The 19539-nt window shown below is 39.0% G+C and overlaps 2 protein-coding genes across 2 annotated transcripts; one reads left to right on the forward strand and one right to left on the reverse strand.

Annotated features, from left to right (window-relative positions):
* Positions 1-5631: 5631 nt before the first annotated feature.
* On the reverse strand, positions 5632-13856 carry LOC127371949 (RNA-binding protein 5). The gene is made up of 25 exons (XM_051415196.1): positions 13756-13856; positions 13112-13165; positions 12889-13033; positions 12615-12758; positions 12004-12073; positions 11557-11630; positions 10738-10821; positions 10314-10374; positions 10110-10178; positions 9859-10019; positions 9673-9770; positions 9293-9380; positions 8952-9020; positions 8796-8868; positions 8611-8714; positions 8371-8500; positions 8152-8243; positions 7894-8025; positions 7661-7810; positions 7226-7300; positions 6958-7137; positions 6668-6742; positions 6484-6584; positions 6240-6369; positions 5632-6053 (listed from the first exon to the last, which is right to left on the reverse strand). Exons 2-25 carry the CDS (start codon positions 13126-13128, stop codon positions 5928-5930), a joined length of 2448 nt encoding a protein of 815 aa, XP_051271156.1. The 5' UTR covers positions 13129-13165; positions 13756-13856; the 3' UTR covers positions 5632-5927.
* A 1465-nt stretch (positions 13857-15321) lies between these two features.
* emc3 (ER membrane protein complex subunit 3) lies at positions 15322-19390 on the forward strand. Its single transcript, XM_051415208.1, has 9 exons — positions 15322-15565; positions 15959-16130; positions 16247-16304; positions 16432-16525; positions 17286-17390; positions 17876-17957; positions 18062-18141; positions 18381-18463; positions 18549-19390. Exons 2-9 carry the CDS (start codon positions 15976-15978, stop codon positions 18675-18677), a joined length of 786 nt encoding a protein of 261 aa, XP_051271168.1. The 5' UTR covers positions 15322-15565; positions 15959-15975; the 3' UTR covers positions 18678-19390.
* The last annotated feature ends 149 nt before the right edge of the window (positions 19391-19539 follow it).

Consider the following 19539-nt stretch of genomic DNA (forward strand, 5'->3'; position numbering starts at 1 on the left):
TCACCCATCTATACTATTGAGGATGATTTAATTTGAGCTTCAACACAAAAGGTAATTAAAAACAAAAACGCCATATTGTCAGCAACTGTAAATGTTGAAGCAACATAATGATTCAGTGAGCTAGAGTAATCAGGGAGTTTCTGAAGCCTTTATCAAGAGGAGACATCTGTCATACTAGGGGGAATGCTGTTTGTTATTGTCTCCAGACTTCAATCACCTGAGAAAGTTTTTACAGAAGAAGTTCACAAAGTGTCCCCTCTCCTACACACATAAACACATACTTGGGCCACCTGCCCATCCTCCTCAGCCTCTTCTGCCATCAAAGAGCCTGAACTGTAGTATACACACACACACACACACACACACACACACGAGAGAGAGAGAGAGAGAGAGAGAGAGAGAGAGAGAGAGAGAGACAAAGCTCTGCAAGACAGAGAGGAGTCCTGAGCATTATTCCTCTCTGCGGGAGGAATTCCCTGAAGGAGCAGCCTGGTCGTTCGTTCCGGGAGGGAGCTAAAACGTCGAGGCCCAGAGAGGGAGGAAGCTTAGGGTGTAACAGAGTATAGGCAGCAAAGATGAAGACAAACATATTCTGGGATAAAAGTTTCAAAAACAACTCTGTGGTTTAGTTGGCTTGCAATATAAATAATGTATCCCATACAAATGGAAATTGGTGGAAATTCTTTCAGGTGTCATTTTCTGCTGCTCTTTTGTGAAGTTTGAATTTAATATGGACCTTGCTCAAATCAGTGGTACATTCAAATTATCATTTGTGCATCATAGCACATTTTTGTTACAGATTACTACCACAATATACAATCTTAGCCATGCTAGCAACATAACTCATTTGTATGGAAGTGTTTGTTGAGCTACTTTCACAACACTGTAAGCCTTGGCGCTCAATTCTGATTTATTGTTCAGATGTGAGTTTTTTGTTTTGTTGTTCACATTATTCTTTAAATTGAACCAATATCAGATTCCAGTGTGAACAGGTCATGGTCTTAAACTGACCCACATGCGCAAAAGAACAACAACAAAGGCGTCATATGGAAGTAAACATGGAGGCCAGTGAAGTCTGCGTTTTTCCTTTCATTCATAATTTGATGTGCTGTGGAAGCCAGTGAATTTGTGAGTAGATGATAACGAGGACAAGGAGAATGAGAGCCAATTGTTAATTATGGCTTTTTGTGGAGCGATGGCTGCTGCTTCTGAATGGTTTGGAGTTTGAGCAAACAGACTGGTTACGATGCAAACTTTTTGTTAAAGTTTTGCTTGTACAGCAGTGTCATGACCATGTGTTTTGGGCTGTTCACATTGTCATAAAATGAAACTGTTTTGATATGGGCAAAGAAAATAAACTAAAAATCATCTGGGTCACTTTTGCCTGCAGTGTGAATGTAGCCTTGGTCAGTCGACCACTTTGTTCCAGACTGAAATATCTAGGTCTATTGGATGGATTGCCAGCAAGACTGATGACATTCCCATCTCAGCTGCACTGTGTTTACTCTTATTTAACAATTGTTAGCATGCTAACAAGCTAAAGTAATATGGTTAACATTATACCTGCTGGCACATCAGCGCATTAGCACTGCTAATGCAATCATTTTAGCATGCAGGTGTTAGCATTTAATTTAAAGCACAACTGTACTTTAGGACAGCCTCATAGTGCCACTACCATGTTTAACCTCTGTACATCAAAGTATATTTAATTGTCGAGTGACTTTGATCATTTCCACCAATTTCCGTTAACATTTTGTGCAATCAGATTATAATCAGCTTGTTACATGTTATAATCCTCACATCTGCTTTTCAATCCAGGCAGAATATGTCCCAAATTGGATAGCACTCAAACGCCTCCACGGAACCCACTATGAAGGGGATTCTCACGGTCAGCTTCTCCTTAAGCTCATCAAATTTTTACCAACCTCTCATCACATTTCATCCCTTTACTGGCTGCTTTGTGTAACCTTGGGGGAACCACTGTCTGCACCACAAACCTGTGGCACCTGCAGGAATCATGAAAAGCTGACAAAGCGAGTAACAAATAAGGGTCTGCTACAGAAATGAACTCTGTATGAACTTTGTGTAGCTGCACAATTTTATTGATTGTATAACTGGTTGTGTAACAATCTGCACATGACATGATATGTACAAAAATGTAACATTTAAACAAATGGAAATATGCAATGTAAGTTGGATCATCAAAACAACACTTTTATTAAGAGAATGCATTATTTATAAAAGATTTCCTGTGCATAACACCACCAAATACTAGTGCATTCTTAAAACAGTCATAATAAACATAATTAAATATACCCATTGTTGGTTAATAACATACAGACCCAACCTTAAATTCCCCAAACAGATGTTATCAGAAAGTTGTCTTAAGGGCCCCCATGGGAGAAATATCCTAAATATTTTTGGAATAATAAGTAAATAATAAAGTAGAAATACCTCATGTTATGAATGCTAAGATTCAATAATACATCTAAACTCTTTCTAAATGAATGTGTGGATCATAAGTTCCTCAGTTATTGAATTCATTTTTCTCCTGTTTGGACAGCTGGCCAAAGTTTTAAATGACTTGCCTGCATGAGACAAGTGTATTACCAGTGTGGGTTCTTCTGTTTTATCGGGCATTTGTTCTGAGTATAGTCTTAGATGTATTTCCTTTTAGATCCCTGAGGAAAGAAACACAAACATTTCAGACGTAGACAAACACAACACTGTACAGTATGTCCTCTGGATCAGTGTGGCTTCAACACAATCCACCTACAGCACACAAAACATCCCTGTTTAAACTGACAGCAACTGTTTATGTACAGTCAATGGAGTATTTCCATGGAATATGAATTACTACCTCAAAACAAAACAGCTCAGTCATGCCAACATGACTAATGTGTACAGGCTGATGATGTGGCCCAGGTCACAAGAAAGATTTAATGTTACATCATTGCAATAAATGAGCAAAGATTGAATTACAGCCGGGGCCGTGTACAGTAGAAGAATTGTCTTCGAGGAAATAAACAAGAGACACATGCAAAATGCTGTCAAGGACTATATGAAACATTTTCGTTCTTGTACTTGTAAAGTCACATGCAATAATTTCCTTTTGCTTTTGCCTCATGATGTAGCCTCGTCTGGTTTTCAGCTTCTATTTTGCATATTCCATTTATAACTACATGTATCATCCTATTTATTTCCACATTTCATGCTTCTCCTACAGACTCCAGATTAAATCAGGGTTGCACATTTTTAAAATGAGTTGGAATATGTTGGAAGCTGTGGTTCTCTGCAATATAAAAGGCAAGACATAATGTTATTTGGTGAGACAAGTGCATGATTTAAGTTCTGATCTAAAATAAATCTAAACTGCTCTAGAGTGACACAGTAATACATGACAGGAGGTAGGGCAGAAGATCTGTTCTAACTGAATCTATTAACGGTACATCATGACCATCCAGCAGCGAATTCAGACAGACATGTGCATGAACTTAAGGAGCCAGGCAGTTTCTAGGGCACAAACAGTCCATTTGTTGAAATCCTATTCGTATCCCATTCTCTATACATTTAGGACGTGCTGTACATATGCCAACCTCATCTGCTCACAGTTTTATTCAGCACAAGTGTGACCACTGACTGTGTTATGCAAAACGGCTTAGTCAACTGACACAAATTCTGGTAAGCTGAGCCAGTGCCATGTGAAAACTGAGTAGGCATTCACACAGCGAGACAGTGAGCACAGTTCATTTTGTGCTGCAGTATTAATCAACAGGGAGATCAAAGCTGTCATTCTGCTACTACAGGGTTAGTTAATCTGCACTGCTTGGCTGTCACTCAAGAGGAGACCTGGGTAAGAGCTGGCATCCTTCCTTTCCATGCCACCTGGTATGATGCATGTAATTCTGATTGTAGCGATAGACGCAGATTTATTCAGGAAAAACAAATGGAAATGTTTCAAATCAACCCCTAGCTGTAACATCGTGATCGTTGTACTATGACCCAACACCAGTGATGTTAATCCCTCCCTCTCCACCCCACCATGTGCCCAGCCGCAGTGAGGACACCATCATGTCACTGAGAGACAGACAGTGCTGATGTAAGCAGCAGCACAGATACGAAACTACAATCACAGCAAGACAGAAAAAAAGATTTGATCTGACAAGTAATCATAGATGTGAAAAGCCTTCAAAGGATCAGCATAGAAATACATTCATCATCATTAATGTACTACAAAAATGTGATAATTATGGGGGGAAAAAAATTCTAACAAAATTTTCATATGCTAGAGGAGCATTTTAATGTGTTCTGTAATCTTTAATAGTGACTTGTTGAAGAAAAACCTTTTAAAAGTGACACTGCCCCCTAGTGATGAGTAGAAGGGGAATTTGATTGTACCTAAAACAACCAAAAATACAAAATACAAATACTATCTACATAGACAACACAAAAAAAAAAAAAAACCTGGTTAGGTTTTTACAGGAAATAGCAGAGAGATATCATGACCGCTCTCAAACACAGAAAAGATTCTGTGGGGCATCTTTAAAAACACTGGCATTACCACTGAAGCGAGAGCTGAAACATGCCGGCCATTAAGCCTCAGGAAAGAGGATATGAAGGCAGCCAAATAGGGTCTGGCTGAAATAATAAACAGCATATCTAGTGGTGGCTGAGAGATGGAGATTCAGTGTAACCAGGGAGGATTTTTCTACATGTAGGTTGTTGTTGAAGATGAACTCCCTCACATCCCACCTTAATGATCAGTCTCTTGGGACAAGCCAGATCAGCACAGTGGGATAGATCAGGGGAGAGATATACAAGCTTGTAGACAGAGTTCAATAACCTCATTTAAAACATTTTATAAACAATAACTTGCCAGTGTTGTTAAAGTTTGTATAATAATAAACCTGTACTATATGTGCAAAGAAACTTAAATTAGCATCTCTATACAAAAGACTGGTCTGTACAGCAATTAGACTGTAAGGATTGTGGATGTAATGGATAAAATAAGAGCTCAGAGAAGAAGTAGTTTCAGGCTTGAGGACCATATCACTATGTTTACATACTGTAACAGCCAAGATACACTTAACTTCTTTTTCAAAGCACAGCTATACATGGATTTATGGAACATACTTCACAACAAAACCATAGCTGAGGCTGAAACTGTAAAGTCTAAAGGGATACTAAAACATTATTTAAAAACATGAAATCACCTCTCCACTTTAGGCCAATATTTTCAAGTCACAATAGAAACCTCAACCTGCATATCTGAACCATGAAATCAACATGCAATTCACTATGCTTTTATAATACAAACCTGACAAGAATCACCACTGCCAGATAACTTGGAAGAATGACAGCTTGCGCCGAAGGTTTCAGACCATCTCGACCTTTAGATATTGATCTTGGGGTTAATTAACACAAATCCCACTTTTTCATGGTATACAGCCCAGTAATTGGGACAAAGCCCCAGTGTATTGTTCACAGACAGTATATCAACCAATGTAAGCTACTGCCTGGAGTCTATGTATAACGGTATAAAACATTGCACATTGTGAATGTTTTCCATTTTCTATTATGCTATTCTTCTTATAAAGAGATGTTTAAAGGGAGGAAACATTTGCAAACAAGTACTGTTGAGCACAGAGGTTTGGTTTAATTGCCACATTGATTTTCACAGAGACAAAACCTCAGCAGGTCGACACAATTTTATGTACAAACACTATACAGCATTTACATTTTCAATCAACAGAAAACATTTGGAGAGACAAAATAAATAGCTATATAAAACAAATCTATCGTTATATACAAAAAGAAGATAAAAACTACAGTTTACGTCTGTACAGGGGAATCCTTTTCACAGCAGGATTATTTGGGCACAGAATTAATATTTTCCAGTTCAGTATGATTACTTGTCTCTCTCCGGTTCACTCTAACTCAGTAAAGCGTGAGAACATGGCCTTACGAACGGCATCCTTGTAGGTGTCAGATGCTGATAGTTCATATGAGCTTCCTTTAATACCCAAGCCTGTGCCCTTGGTCCTTAATGAAGCCTGTAGGGAGGAAGCGGAGTCATTAGAGGAGACAGATTGGACACAGGTAGCCCTCAGGTAACAATACTAATTGCTTTGTGAGTGAAAAAGAACACATTGGCATGCATATTCCATCTGTTAGGAGCTGGTGGGGAGACGAGTGTTATTTTGAAAGAAATGTAAAAGAATTGTTGTTGGCTGCCTCACCGAGATGGGAGCGGTGATGCCCTGTTGGTGGCGCCCCAGACCTTTGCCTTCCTGCCAGCCCATCGCTTGCAACATTTTGTTCCCGATATTATCGCTCGTCAGGCCGTCTTTGGTGGGCTGTTCGTAGTTTCTGTTGAAGGTGAATGTCAAGAGATGTGAAAAAAAAATTTAAAGACATTAACACACTTATCAGGATCACAAGGGTCCACTAATGAAATGTCCCATATTAAACTATTACACTCACACTGTTGGGGTTGGTGGCTGATAGAATTTCTTCTTCGGTGCAGGAGGCTCAGGGAGACCATACTTCTCCCTTCTCTCTGCAGCTCTGTCTCTGTATTTCAGCTGGTAAAATAACCATAAAACTTAATTCAATGTGTCCCTCATTGCAAAAATTACTGATGGGTATTAATTTGTGAGCCAAATACCTCGGTTTCTTTCCTTTCCAGCTCCTCCAGCTCAGCTTCTGTGAGTTTTGATCTTCTCTGAATTTCCAAGTTTTGCTAAAAAAAAAATAAAAATAAGTGAAATTCTCTTTTAATTGGAAAAACCGTGCACAAACAAAATAAATATCATGTTCACATATATATTCAAGATGTATAAGATCAGTAACATTCGTTTCATTTTATATTGAAGCTTTATACATTGAACAGATGGCAGCACCCAGAATATTCATAGCTACTTGCAGATTAAACGCCTGCTGTTTCACCATCCTCACCTTGTGGAGGTCAGAGAGCTGCTGGTGACGCAGCAGAGCCTCTTTGGTGGGGAACTGCCGTCGACACAGCAGACAAACCATCTTCTTCCAGTCTGTTATTTTGCCCTCTTCATACACTGCTCTATCTGAGCTGCCCTCCTCTGCTCCACCGTCCATGTTATGAGCAGCAACCAGACCACACTGGAATATAAAAACGGACAGAGATGAAGTGTTGGGATTTCTTATCAGTAGTGGAGTGTGAGCACATGAAGGCAAGGCACAAACAAACCTTAGTTGAAGTGTCCTGCTCTGTGATCTTGAATTGTTCGGTCATGAGGGATGGCATGTCAAAGCCTCCCGTTTGCTAAAAGGAAGCACCAAATCTCATCAACAAGCAGTACATACAAGATTTGTTATCATATGACTGTCCACAACACAAAGGCAAGTCTCTCATTTTATGTTCATTATGATAAAAAGCTACTTTCTAGTATTGTAGAAGCTGGCATTAAGTAAAAAAACAAACAAGTAAGGGGTTTAGCTTTCATTCAAAATCTTCAATATTCAAAGTCTTTTTAAAGTATATCATATTAGATGTCAATTAATGAGTAGGATGAATGTGACTTCCCAGCTTGCCCCCCCTCAGTCTATATTCATACTGTTTCAAGTATGCTATGATGCTAATCCAATGCAAAACATACTTGGTCTAGTTGGGACCAATAAATACCTTTTTCTCAAAAAGAAAGAAACCTGCGTCAGCAGCTGCAGACTCTTTCCTGTCCTCCTCCTTGGATGGTCCTAAGCTTTGGAAACTGCTCTTAAAACTTTCTTTCTGCTTATTGAAGCTTTTTGCCCAACGCGCCATGTCCTTTGCAATCTGCAATTGTCAACAGTCAGTACAGAAATCACTTAAATGATAACATATGAGTCATACAGAATTTATTTTGAAGTAGCATTTACCTGCTGTGCAGACTTGCTCTTCAGCTTCTTCTTCTCTTTGGACGCTTGCTCTGATTCAGCCGGTGCAGGAATGTACGCCTGCTTCCCACTGTCCCAGTAGAGGTACTGCTGGGTCTCGGAGTTATAGTAGTACTATTAATGGACACGCATAAGAAAAGCTGTAGAAATTGCTGTCAGTTTTGGATAAAATAAATGACATACAGTGCGTAGTATTTGGCAGTATATTATGTAAATACAGTAATACTACAGGATACATACTTGGCTGCTATGATCGTAGTACAGACCAGTCTGTGGATCGTAATAGTAACCAGAAGCCTCATCATACTGGTATGTGGAGGTGTCGGGGGCGACTACAGACACAAAGAGAGGCACATATGCAACAGAAATGTGCATCATAAATCATCAAACTGAATCTAAGGATGATCTATTCATTTACATACACAGGGGCCATTCTGTAGCTACTGTAACTAAACTCACCTGTTGTGTTTACAGTTGGAGGAGAAGAGACAGTAGTTGCAACAGTGGAAACTGCTGGTGTTACCAGCGATGCAGTGCAGACACTAGCAGTTGGCTGTGCTGCAATAACAGGCCTCAGTAATTGATGTGACTGAAAATGAGGGAGAAAAAAACATTAAAATAAGGTTTTGGATTCATGAAACAACACCAGAATGGTAAATTATGAATTAGTAGCTGTGTTTGCAGTACATAGATGTCTACCTGTACAGCAGGCTGGCTGACAATGACAGGCTGGTAAAGCTGAGGTGCCTGAGATATGACAACACCTGTGGCTGCAGGGATCAATGTCTTCATTTCTGGAGCAGCTAAAGACAGTTGGTAATGATAAAATGTCAGCTTTAGTATGAAAATCAGTCAAAATATCTCTGAGTGACTGATTGTATTACCTCCGAGTAATCCATCTCCAATGACAGGAGCCAATCCTTCAGGCTGCTGCGGCCATATTTGATAATTCTGTCCCTGCATCAGTGAAGAAAAACAAGTCAGTCATTTGGTCCTTATTGTTAAAGTCAATGTCACAATAAAACAGACGGTGAACTTACCTGTGTTTGCCGTGCGTAGCCCTCTGCAAGAGTAATGTAGTCAAGGGTGGTACCTGAACCTTGCTGTAACTACAGTAACATACAGGGATAAGAGAAAAGTCAGTCACAACACAAAAGAACCTCAATTAAAAAATTGTGAGTTTTTTCCTCAGTAAGATCAACATGATTAATCTTACATTACAGCAAGTTATTAGATTTAGCTTTCGTCTCATTATTATTAAAGATGCTGTTTCTGCCAGGATGTCTGATTAATATCAGCTACACACAACCACCTTCAGCCTTTATCAATCACATTAAGTGATAATAAGAAATACAAAATGGCACAAGTAATAACCTGATACCTGGCTGGATGACCACTGAGCAGCAGCAATGGCTGTGCTGGCAACAGAGAGAGCACTAGCTCTGATCCCATCTGGCTGCGCTGAGTCTCTGGACAGGACACAGAGCAATTAGTTAAACCTTCATTTTGCAGAACAAGCAGGATGAAAATTAGCCCTCCATTTGCTTTAACTACACTTGTATTTGGATACTGAACCCATGCAGGATCTTCCAGCAAAATGTTATTATGAATGTCAATTTCTGAATAAGTGAACCAGTTTTATTCTTTGTCAGTGCAATACAAAACAAATAGAAATACATGTACTACGTGGGGATAAAACTTCCCACGTGGCGCCAATATTCTATTCATAGAATCAAATCAGTATGTGTGTGTATGACTCACTTCCTAGCACTCTTGGCATAGTCCACACCGATTGTTTTTCCATCCAGTTTTAGAGGTGGCTGAAGGCTCTGGAGAACAGAGAGCAGCTGAGAAGCCTCCTATAAAAGAAGACGCAAGACTGTCACAAGTGACACACCCCCAATAGGAAACATACGGACTTACATCATGACTACAGCAATAACATACCAAAGGAGATGAGAGCTGAACAAAGGCAAAGCCTCTATTCTGTCCTGTTTGCTTGTCTTTGATGAGGCGGATGTTGCCTGCAGACAGGTTGGCATAAGAGGCCAATATGTTCAAAATTCCATCAACAGTTGAAAGAGGGGCAATGTTTCTCAAAATGATGGCTGTAAACAAAAACAAGCATTAATGAATAAATGTAGAATATGTTTACTGAAGGAACTATTACTTGAATATATGGTGAACAACACACTCACTGTCTCCATTGTAATCTCCTTGCTGTTGAGACTCAGGATTTAAAGCACTTATACCCGGGGACTCTGTATCTATAGTCAGCAATGACAGTAGAGTAGAGTGACACATAGGTTACCATCAGTCAGTGGAACCCACTGAAATAGTGAAGGGAGAAGATACGTGCAGAACAAAAATTAAACTTCTGGTTTGTTGAAGTAACAACTCACCAACTTTAGTTGCTCCACACCTGAAACACTTCAGCTTCTTCCGGAAATTGTACACACCACACTGTGATAAACCAATGACATCGTTTTAGGAAAAAAAAAAAGAAAGATGGATTCTGGGATTACAGTGTAGTACATAAAGCATACATGTATTTCATACTGACTTATTTACCATTTGGTACATAACATTGTCATAATAGCACGACTATTAATGCCCATGTCCAACAGGCCTGCTGGTGAAACCTGTACAAACTTATACACATGCTCACATATTCTATCTTAATGGTATTTTATTTTAATTTTTTGTACTTTTTCAATTTTAACTGTATTTTTACTCAATGTATGACCCAGATATCTCTTTTTGTATTCTGTAGCTGTAGAAATGGCAAATTTAAAGTTACTTGAACTACTTAGAAATTAGACTCACTGCACTGCAAAGCCAGTTTTCAACGTTCTGTCTCCTGTTGCTGTAGTGCAGCGCAATGCTCTTGCCCTGAATCACCAGGTTGTTCTGCGAAGTCAAAATGCACAAATTATTTCAAATTCTGACATATTTGAGTCAAAGAGGCAGGTGAGGTCCTGCCACTACCCCACCCCATGAGTGAGAGCAGCTGGAACGGGAAAGAGTGGCTAGATTTACACTCGCTGCTTCGGTAGAGTGTCTCATGGAGTAAAAGGGAACAGAGGCAGAAAGACAAGTTCAGAGAGAAAGCTGCTGTTCTTGTATGAGGGAATGAGCTCTTAGTGTTTGGGAACGGAGTGCTGCCAGCTCATCCCTCTCTCAATCCAGTCTTCAGATTTTAAATGGAGATGAGAAAATATCCAAGTGACTGAGCTGGAGCAGAATGTGCTATGGGCCACTCTGTGAACAGGAAGTATACTCTTCATAAGAAGTGGCGGAAGGCTTATTCAGCATATTTATATTCTGCATTTTATCTTGGTTAATATTAGTAACAGAACAGACAAAAGATTTTATACAGTGAATCAACACTGAATTCACAGCATAATAAGCTGTTGATAGACTTTTATTCTGGCTAAAAAAGCTTCTATATACTAGAATTAATCAGCCAAGTGTGTCATATCAAAAACCAGAGTTATATTACAGTTCTCCAACTAAATAGCAACACTTTCTAGCTCTGTATACTGCAAATACTGCACAACTCTCAAAGGTCAGTCACTCATGCGTCGGTTTATCGGGGCTCTAATCTCCAAGAATAATTCTAAACTTGGTGATTGTTAAAGCAACCTGATTGGTCTCCATCCATCGGGTAGAATCTTGCAAGCGATAAAACTCCACGAAGGCGAAACCTCGGCTTATACCTAGAGACAGTATTCAAATATAGACGGGAGGCGTGTTAGTTAGAATGCTTTGGTGCAACATTCAAACTCACAAAAGGGTCCAATTCCAAATAAAACTGGAGGTGGGAAGGGTGCTTACAAGGTCAAGGGCATGGGGGCACATTTTGTTTACCATAGCATGTAATGTCTGTAACAGAAAAAGGTAGAGGTATAGTACATATAGTTACCTCCTTACCTGGCCTTATTGTCAAAACAACACAATCTATGTACAAAGGATCCTCTGACAGTTGTAATATGAGGCTTTTTCTCAAGGATGTCAAAAAGGAAGGAAAGGGGGTCATAAGACGGAGCATGGAGGTGAACATGAGAAACTCCTCTGAACAGCAACACTCACCTCTCCTTTTCCTCATCAAGCGAATTTCCACAGGATGGGGGCCCTCGAGCTGCTCGAGCGCTGAGCGGATCTGGAAAATGAAGGCAAAGAGTCAAATTAATTTGCATACAAACCTTTTCAAAACAAGAGTCCGTTTCAATAAGATCAAACTTTTTCTTCATTTTTAGAAATGGCGCCTGCCCCTTGCAGGGTGAATAAGGTTACAGTAACACTCAGTAAACAAACAGTAAATTTGACTTCCTCAAATATACAATTTGCCTGAACAGACCCTCAGAACTTTTGGTAAAGCTGAACGCAACCAAAACCTCTCTCAATCAGCTGCTTGATGGCAGATAAACAGTCATGCCAGACCATGTGTTTCTGCAGTTTAGGTCAACAAATGAAACAGATCAGTGCAGAAGCTGCCTCTGACCTCCTAAAATCACAGACGCTCTCAGGTATGACTGATTCCAGGTAACAATACACCTTTAATAAACCTTTGCCTTAAGAGCTGACTCTCCTTACACGTGATTCGCTGTTCTTGTGAAATATAGAAATATATGAAAAGGCTACCTTGCTGTATCGCAAAGCTCGGTGTGGTTTTACCCTTTAACAGCATCAGTAACACTTACATCATCCTCTATGACATTAAGAGGGAGACCCCTCAGCATAATAGTCTTGCTCTCCTCCTCCTGCTCCATTTTGTAGTGCTGGTCCGGATAATCCCCATCGTATTCATCGTCGGATCTGTCACTATTGCGCCGTTTTCTGCCCCTCTGTTGCACACACACACACACACACACACACACAAATAATGCTGTTATTACTAAATTATGACCAAGAGGTTTTCTTCTACTACAGGTGTGACAGCAACATGAGCTAATAAAGGTATTTCTACTCACTCACCTCTGGACTGTCTCTGCGTCTGTCATCGCCCCAACGATGATCATAATCCCTCTCCACATCTCTACCTCGTCGTCTTTCGTGCCATTCTGGATCATCTCTCCTCCCATCCGAACCATATCTTCCACTGCGTTCAGACCGACTGAGCCTGAAAGAGTAAATGAGTGGCAGCGAAATATACAAATACACTAAATATGTGCCACTACTACATTGTTTTATATCTTACCTTTTATCAGTTCCCATGGTTTAGTGTAGAGGACACACGTTTGATCAAAGAATTCTGTAGAAACATCAGAATATTTGTTTGATAATTTAATCACCATTAAAAACAGACAGGTGTCTCTTCAACAATATACTGATAGATATCAACAGAGGAGTTACTTTAAGACTGGAACTTAATCTGAACCTGATTCGTTGTCATTTCGTAGAAGCAGAAACAAACAATGATTAAACCTACATCCACAGCATCGCTCGAAAACACTGAAATTCCCCCCATCAGCGTTAAATGTATGTTGTTAAGTTAACATAATAAAGGGCTGAGGTCACAGATGAAACCAAGCCTGGGAAACAACGGGACAGATTTGAAACGACCAATAATGGCGTTAAATACTAACGTTAACTAAACAACAGGAACTTGAGCTACAAGATAAATGGTGTGCTGCCCATTAAAGAGCACCAACAGGCTAACGAGAGCCCCTCTCTTTCTCTCTCTCTCTCTCTCTCTCTCTCTCTCTCTCTCTCTCTCTATGTCAGTCGCTATGTGCGACTGACGTTAGCTTTAACGTTTGATTGTGTCAGTTAACGTAACCTTCAATAGCTTACGTTAACCGACAGAGGAGAGACAACTCTGTGTTGTTTCGTGTTACATACCGTTTTAGTAACACAGCTTGTTAGGTCTGACAGTGACCTGATAATAATTGATGATGATTTTTTCCCCCCTAGGTCTTCCGGTCAGTCAGCAGAGGAGTTTTCTTCTTCTGTTAATAGGACCGCTGGTAAATAGATTAACTGCACATTACCGCCACCTACTGGTTGAGATGGGAATGAGAGGGTACACGGTATTATAGGTTGCATTAACAAAAAACTAAAACTGTGAAAGGTTAACTGAAATAAATTATACAAACTAGACGTAAGAGTAAGTAAAAACTAACTGAAACGATATAATTTACTTACAAAACTGAACTAAAATACAATTAAAATATCCAGGAAATCAGAAAATGTGTTTAATTTTAATCTTTGTTAATTTGGTAAAATGTGTTAACACAACAAGCATGAGGAGCCATTGATGCACATGTTTATTGAGACTAGGATATCTACATGATTGTGAGTCAATTGCCTTCACAAAGTGTTTGCATTGTACCTATATTCTGAACTTCTTAAATCTTGCCCCTGGCAAATACCACCGTATTACAATTACAGAAACAACTAAAACTAATACTGAAACAGATAAAAACAGTTTTAAACAATAAAACTAAACTGAAATGAGCACACCCAATCTGGGAACTAAAACTAAACTGAATTGAATTCCAAAATTAAAAACAAAATAAAAACAAAAACTGATGAAAAAATACTCTGGTACAGTGCAGTCTGGCTTTTAAATTACTCCACACAGTGAACGAATAAGCAAATAAGTTCTCTAGCAGGAACAATAATAACATACTTATTGGGTTATGCTATCCTGGTGCAATAACTCTGCTTCTCTATACCAGGGGTAAGTTAGTATGACTCTGTATTACCATTACCAAAACATCTATTGGTCTTAAAAACATTTTACAGTTTAATTACAATTGTGTAAGTAATAATATCTATTACTGTCAAATGTAAATCTATACGCTGACTGTTACTTAAGTAATTTACAGTAACAGTTGTGGCCAATATGTTTGTTTTTTGCTTCTTTTAGAATGAAAATTTGAGATGTTTAAATCCATATTACTTGTATTAAACCTTATCACGTAAGTAGTAGGCTCCACTTATCCTTCCTTTTTCCCAATATCTTCCCAACCATCATTCATTTCTAAACAGATGACAAATAGTTTCTATTTTTCACTGATCCTTCTGATTGTTTCAGTATGCTATAACCCTTTTTGCCTCTGCATTGTAAATATCTACCATCCCTGCTCTGCACCTCTATCTGCCTCTTCATCACATGTAATTCCTATATTTGTATCAGTGAACTTATAATAAACATTGTTTGAACTCACATTATTTCAAATTTACAAACAACTTAAGAAACTGTTTAAACATGCTTTTCTTCTTCTCTTTGGTTGCATATAAAGACATTAGGTGTTGTATGTTGTTGTACCTAATATTCCCTGTGTGCTCTTCGCCCTGGGCCCTGCCATGGACCACACAACCTGGGACATCAGCCGGACGCTGGCTGACCCGGGCAGACGCTCCCCCTCCATCACCGCTGGGTGGCGCTGCAGTCCCAGCGAGATGCGGACGAGCTGCAGAAGCAGAAACCTGCTCTCATCCCTGGAGCCAACACCACAGCGCGATGGTCGCAGCAGTGGATGCAAACTGTTAAAATATACTGTCTAACTCATTTAACTACCTCACATAGCGCATGATTTGCGTCTATCGCAGCTGGGAGAAAATAAAACTCTCGCTACGGGTGGCCGCTGTGCTCAGACGACTCGCCGGAGCTCCCACCAACAGTGACCCGGGCATCAGGAAGAAGGTAGCCAGCTGGCTAACGTTAACGTTAGCGAACCGCTAGCGTTAGCTGTGTTAGTCGGTGCTAGTTTCATACATCATTACTACTGGTTTGTTTAAAGCACATAAGGTTTTCTTGTCGACTGTGTAAAGTGAGGCTAATATTAGGTTGTTTAACGCTACTTCGTTAGCTTAATACCCATGATTAGCGTTACCTTAATGGCGTTGGCTAGCTAGCTTAATGGACTGACAGCCCATCCATCTAGTGTCGAGGCTCATTCATAGCTTGACATAACGTTACGGCTCCTTGGTCATTTACTAGACTGTTCCAATAAGCACTTCTCACATTAGTTAGACGAGCAACAAGCTGTGTTAAACTTCCCTGCTAGCTACTAAAAGTGTGTCTTTGACTCCTCAGTTAAGCTACCAGGCTGTATGGCTGAACCAGAGCTTCTGCTGGACTCCAATATCCGACTTTGGGTGGTGTTGCCCATTGTCTTCATCACCTTTCTTGTCGGGGTGATTCGACATTATGTATCCATTCTTCTTCAAAGTGACAAGAAGTTGACATTAGAACAGGTTTCTGACAGGTACGGTAATCTTCAATTGTCAGATGGATCATAGTTTTAAAAAAATAAAGATAAAAAATCCCCCACTTGCAACTCATTTGAATTATTTTGTGTTCATTGTCCATCTCCAAATCCAGCCAGGTTCTTATTCGGAGCAGAATTCTCAGAGAAAATGGGAAATACATTCCCAAACAGGTAGGGATTGTGTATTTATATTATTATTATATTATGCTTTATATTATACAAAACACATGGTCTTTGCATTTACTTGTCACAAACTAGGGTTGAGGACAATATTACTGAAAATCTCTCTTTGTTTTAGTCTTTTTTGATGAGGAAGTTCTACTTCAATAATCAAGAAGATGGATTTTTCAAGAAGACCAAAAGAAAGGTTGTTCCACCCTCTCCAATGACAGGTACTGCTTTTAAGTGTTTGCCAATGAACAGGATATAATGATACAATCTTCAGTGTTATAATCCTCAGTGACCTTTCCTAAAGAAGCTTATTTAAATAAAACATGTCTGTGTCATTAAAACAATTATATATAAAAGGGATATTCCAAGTCAAGTCTTTCCTTCCTGTGGCTTTCACAAAAAATGATATCGAAAGAAATTTATGTTTTTATTTATCACGGTTGTAGGCCTAAAGTATTTCATACTTTTGTAAATGTAAAAATATCCAGCCATTACACACAGAAATAAATGTTCTATCATTTTGTCAACGAAAAACTGTGTCATACATTATGTCCTGACCTGGAGCCTTTTCCAATGTATTTCAGCAAACCTTGATAACGGTGGCTAGACTCTGCCTAGTGGAAAATAGAGAACTTAATTGTGTGTGGGCATATGTTTGCTTTTTTGCTTTTGATAGTAGAGGTGGCTGACCCCTGTCCTATGTCATCTTATCAGAACTGCCATTCTTTCTTCTCTTTCCTTAATCATTAATGTTATGTCCAGCAGCTAAAGGGAGATGAAAGTGTTTTGTGCTTCTTTACCAAAAGTCAGAAATACTTTAAAGTATAAAAGTAAATGTCCAAAAGTGATGTTAATGTGACTAATTTACATTGTTATAGAGCAGCAAACTAACAGTGTACAGTTATTATTAAAAAGCAAGCAACAGTACATAGCAAGACTTTTATTAAGTGTTTTTTTGTTGCACACTGTATCTTTTCACAGATCCTAGCATGCTGACAGACATGATGAAAGGAAATGTCACCAATGTGCTTCCCATGATCCTCATTGGAGGCTGGATCAATTGGACCTTTTCAGGATTTGTAACAAGTAATGTAAAAATTCTGTTAAATATTTTTAAAGGTCCAGTGTGTAGGATTTAGTGGTATCTAGTGCAGAAGTTGCAGATTGTAACCAACCGAATACCACTTGCTTTAAGTGTGTTGAATAAACTACTGTGGCTACAAAAAATGTGACAGGCCTCATCTAGAGCCAGTGTTTGATTTCAGAACAGTTCTGGGCTACTGTAGTAACAGCGGTTCAACATGGCAGACCTTGTAGAAGAGGACCTGCTCTCTGTAGTTGAAAATGGTTCATTCTAAGGTAACGAAAACCCACCAATTTGTATTCATTTTCAGCTGATTATACACTAATAAATGCATACCTATGAATATTATATTCCATTTCTGCCAATTGATCATCCTAAATGTTACACACTTGACCTTTCATTTATCTCCCTACCGAATAATAAATATTGTTTAAATATATTGTTGGAAATTCTACACTGAGTTCTTTTTGTACTCTGTTTCACACAGCTAAGGTTCCCTTCCCTCTCACCCTGCGCTTCAAGCCCATGCTGCAGCAAGGAATAGAGCTGCTCTCACTGGATGCCTCCTGGTAAACTAATAGAACCAAAAATCTGTAGAGATCTCAATGCTTCAGCTAATGTGTGAACTTCTTGTCATTTATTGCGTTTGTTTGTGTGTCTGTTTATCATCTAGGGTGAGCTCAGCATCGTGGTATTTCCTGAATGTGTTTGGACTACGAAGCATGTACTCATTAATTCTGGGTCAAGATAATGGTAATTCTAATTCTAACTCATTTTTAGATCATTTTTAGTGTTTTGTTGTTGTTTGATGATAACATGAAACTGTTTATCAGAAGGTTCAACAGTAATAGAAACCCACCCAGTCTTTTGATTTACTCTTAATAATGTTCATTTGAACTTTAGCTGTTTATGATAATAAATAAATCGTTAATAACAATATTTAATTTTAGAACATACATGATTGTTTTGCTCTTGCGTTGCAATTCCCACAGGCGCAGATCAGTCGAGGATCATGCAGGAGCAGATGAGCGGTGCCGCCATGGCCATGCCTGCAGATACAAATAAAGCTTTCAAGGTATATCCTGTAGTTTCAGCCTCTTTAATTAATGAGGGTGGGCTTTGCTTGGTTGTTCATGTTCATGTCTGTCCTTACATTTCAGGCTGAGTGGGAGGCACTGGAGCTGACTGACCATCAGTGGGCGCTGGAGAGTGTAGAGGATGATCTGATGAGCAGAGAGCTGGACTTTGATGGCATGTTTAGCAAGGAACTGCCCAGTGGTATCTTCTGATGGCCTGGTCACTGCTACTTGGAGCCTTCAATTTAAATTTTGATCATTGCAGGGATTTGTTTTTGGTTAAAACAACAGAGATGGGACAGATCCCTTCATGTTATGCAAAGTTTACATTCACTTATTTGTGGTCCTTGTCTTTTATGTATCACCTTCCCATTCCTGTCCATAAAATATCTGAAATGACTTAAAATACACTGGTTCTGCTGCTGTATCATGCATATTAGAAAGCATTTCTCTGTTATCTCACCTTTTAGACAAGATGTTTGGGAGAAATTAGGTGGCTTTTTGCGTATTGAAATGCATTATTATTAGCTTGTAACTGTATGCCATCATAATGCCATTAGGTAATAGAATGTGAACTACCTAGTGCTTATTTTTTTCTTGTCATGCACAGCTAGACTAGCTGTTTAAATCTTTCATATATATCATCATGTTTTAAAAAAATAGGACACCATACCATTTTACAGGTCTTAATTCTGTTTATTTAATTATACTTTAACAATCTTTAATGACTCCTTTGTTAGATCATAGATAGATCAGCTGCTCTGTGTCAGCTACCTAAAGTTGGAAGCAGACCCAGAAGTGAATAGTTGTTGGCAGAGAATATGTTAGTGTGATGGAAATATTGTGTTTTTGAAGTATGTAGACAGTTTATTTTGTAATGTAACTCCCCTGTGTTTTTGTACAGCATAAAGCCTGTTTTGACTAAACACCCAGTTTTATTTGTTGCAATGCACCCCAACACAATTTGCCATTCATTAATAAGTCATTTAAGTAATTTGATTAATATTTCAGTCAGCCGTCACATTTTGCAAAACTGACCTGAACTGAGTTCATATCACTACATGGATGTTTTTCG

The sequence above is a fragment of the Dicentrarchus labrax genome, unplaced genomic scaffold, assembly GCF_905237075.1.
Source record: "Dicentrarchus labrax unplaced genomic scaffold, dlabrax2021, whole genome shotgun sequence".
NCBI lineage: Eukaryota > Metazoa > Chordata > Actinopteri > Moronidae > Dicentrarchus > Dicentrarchus labrax.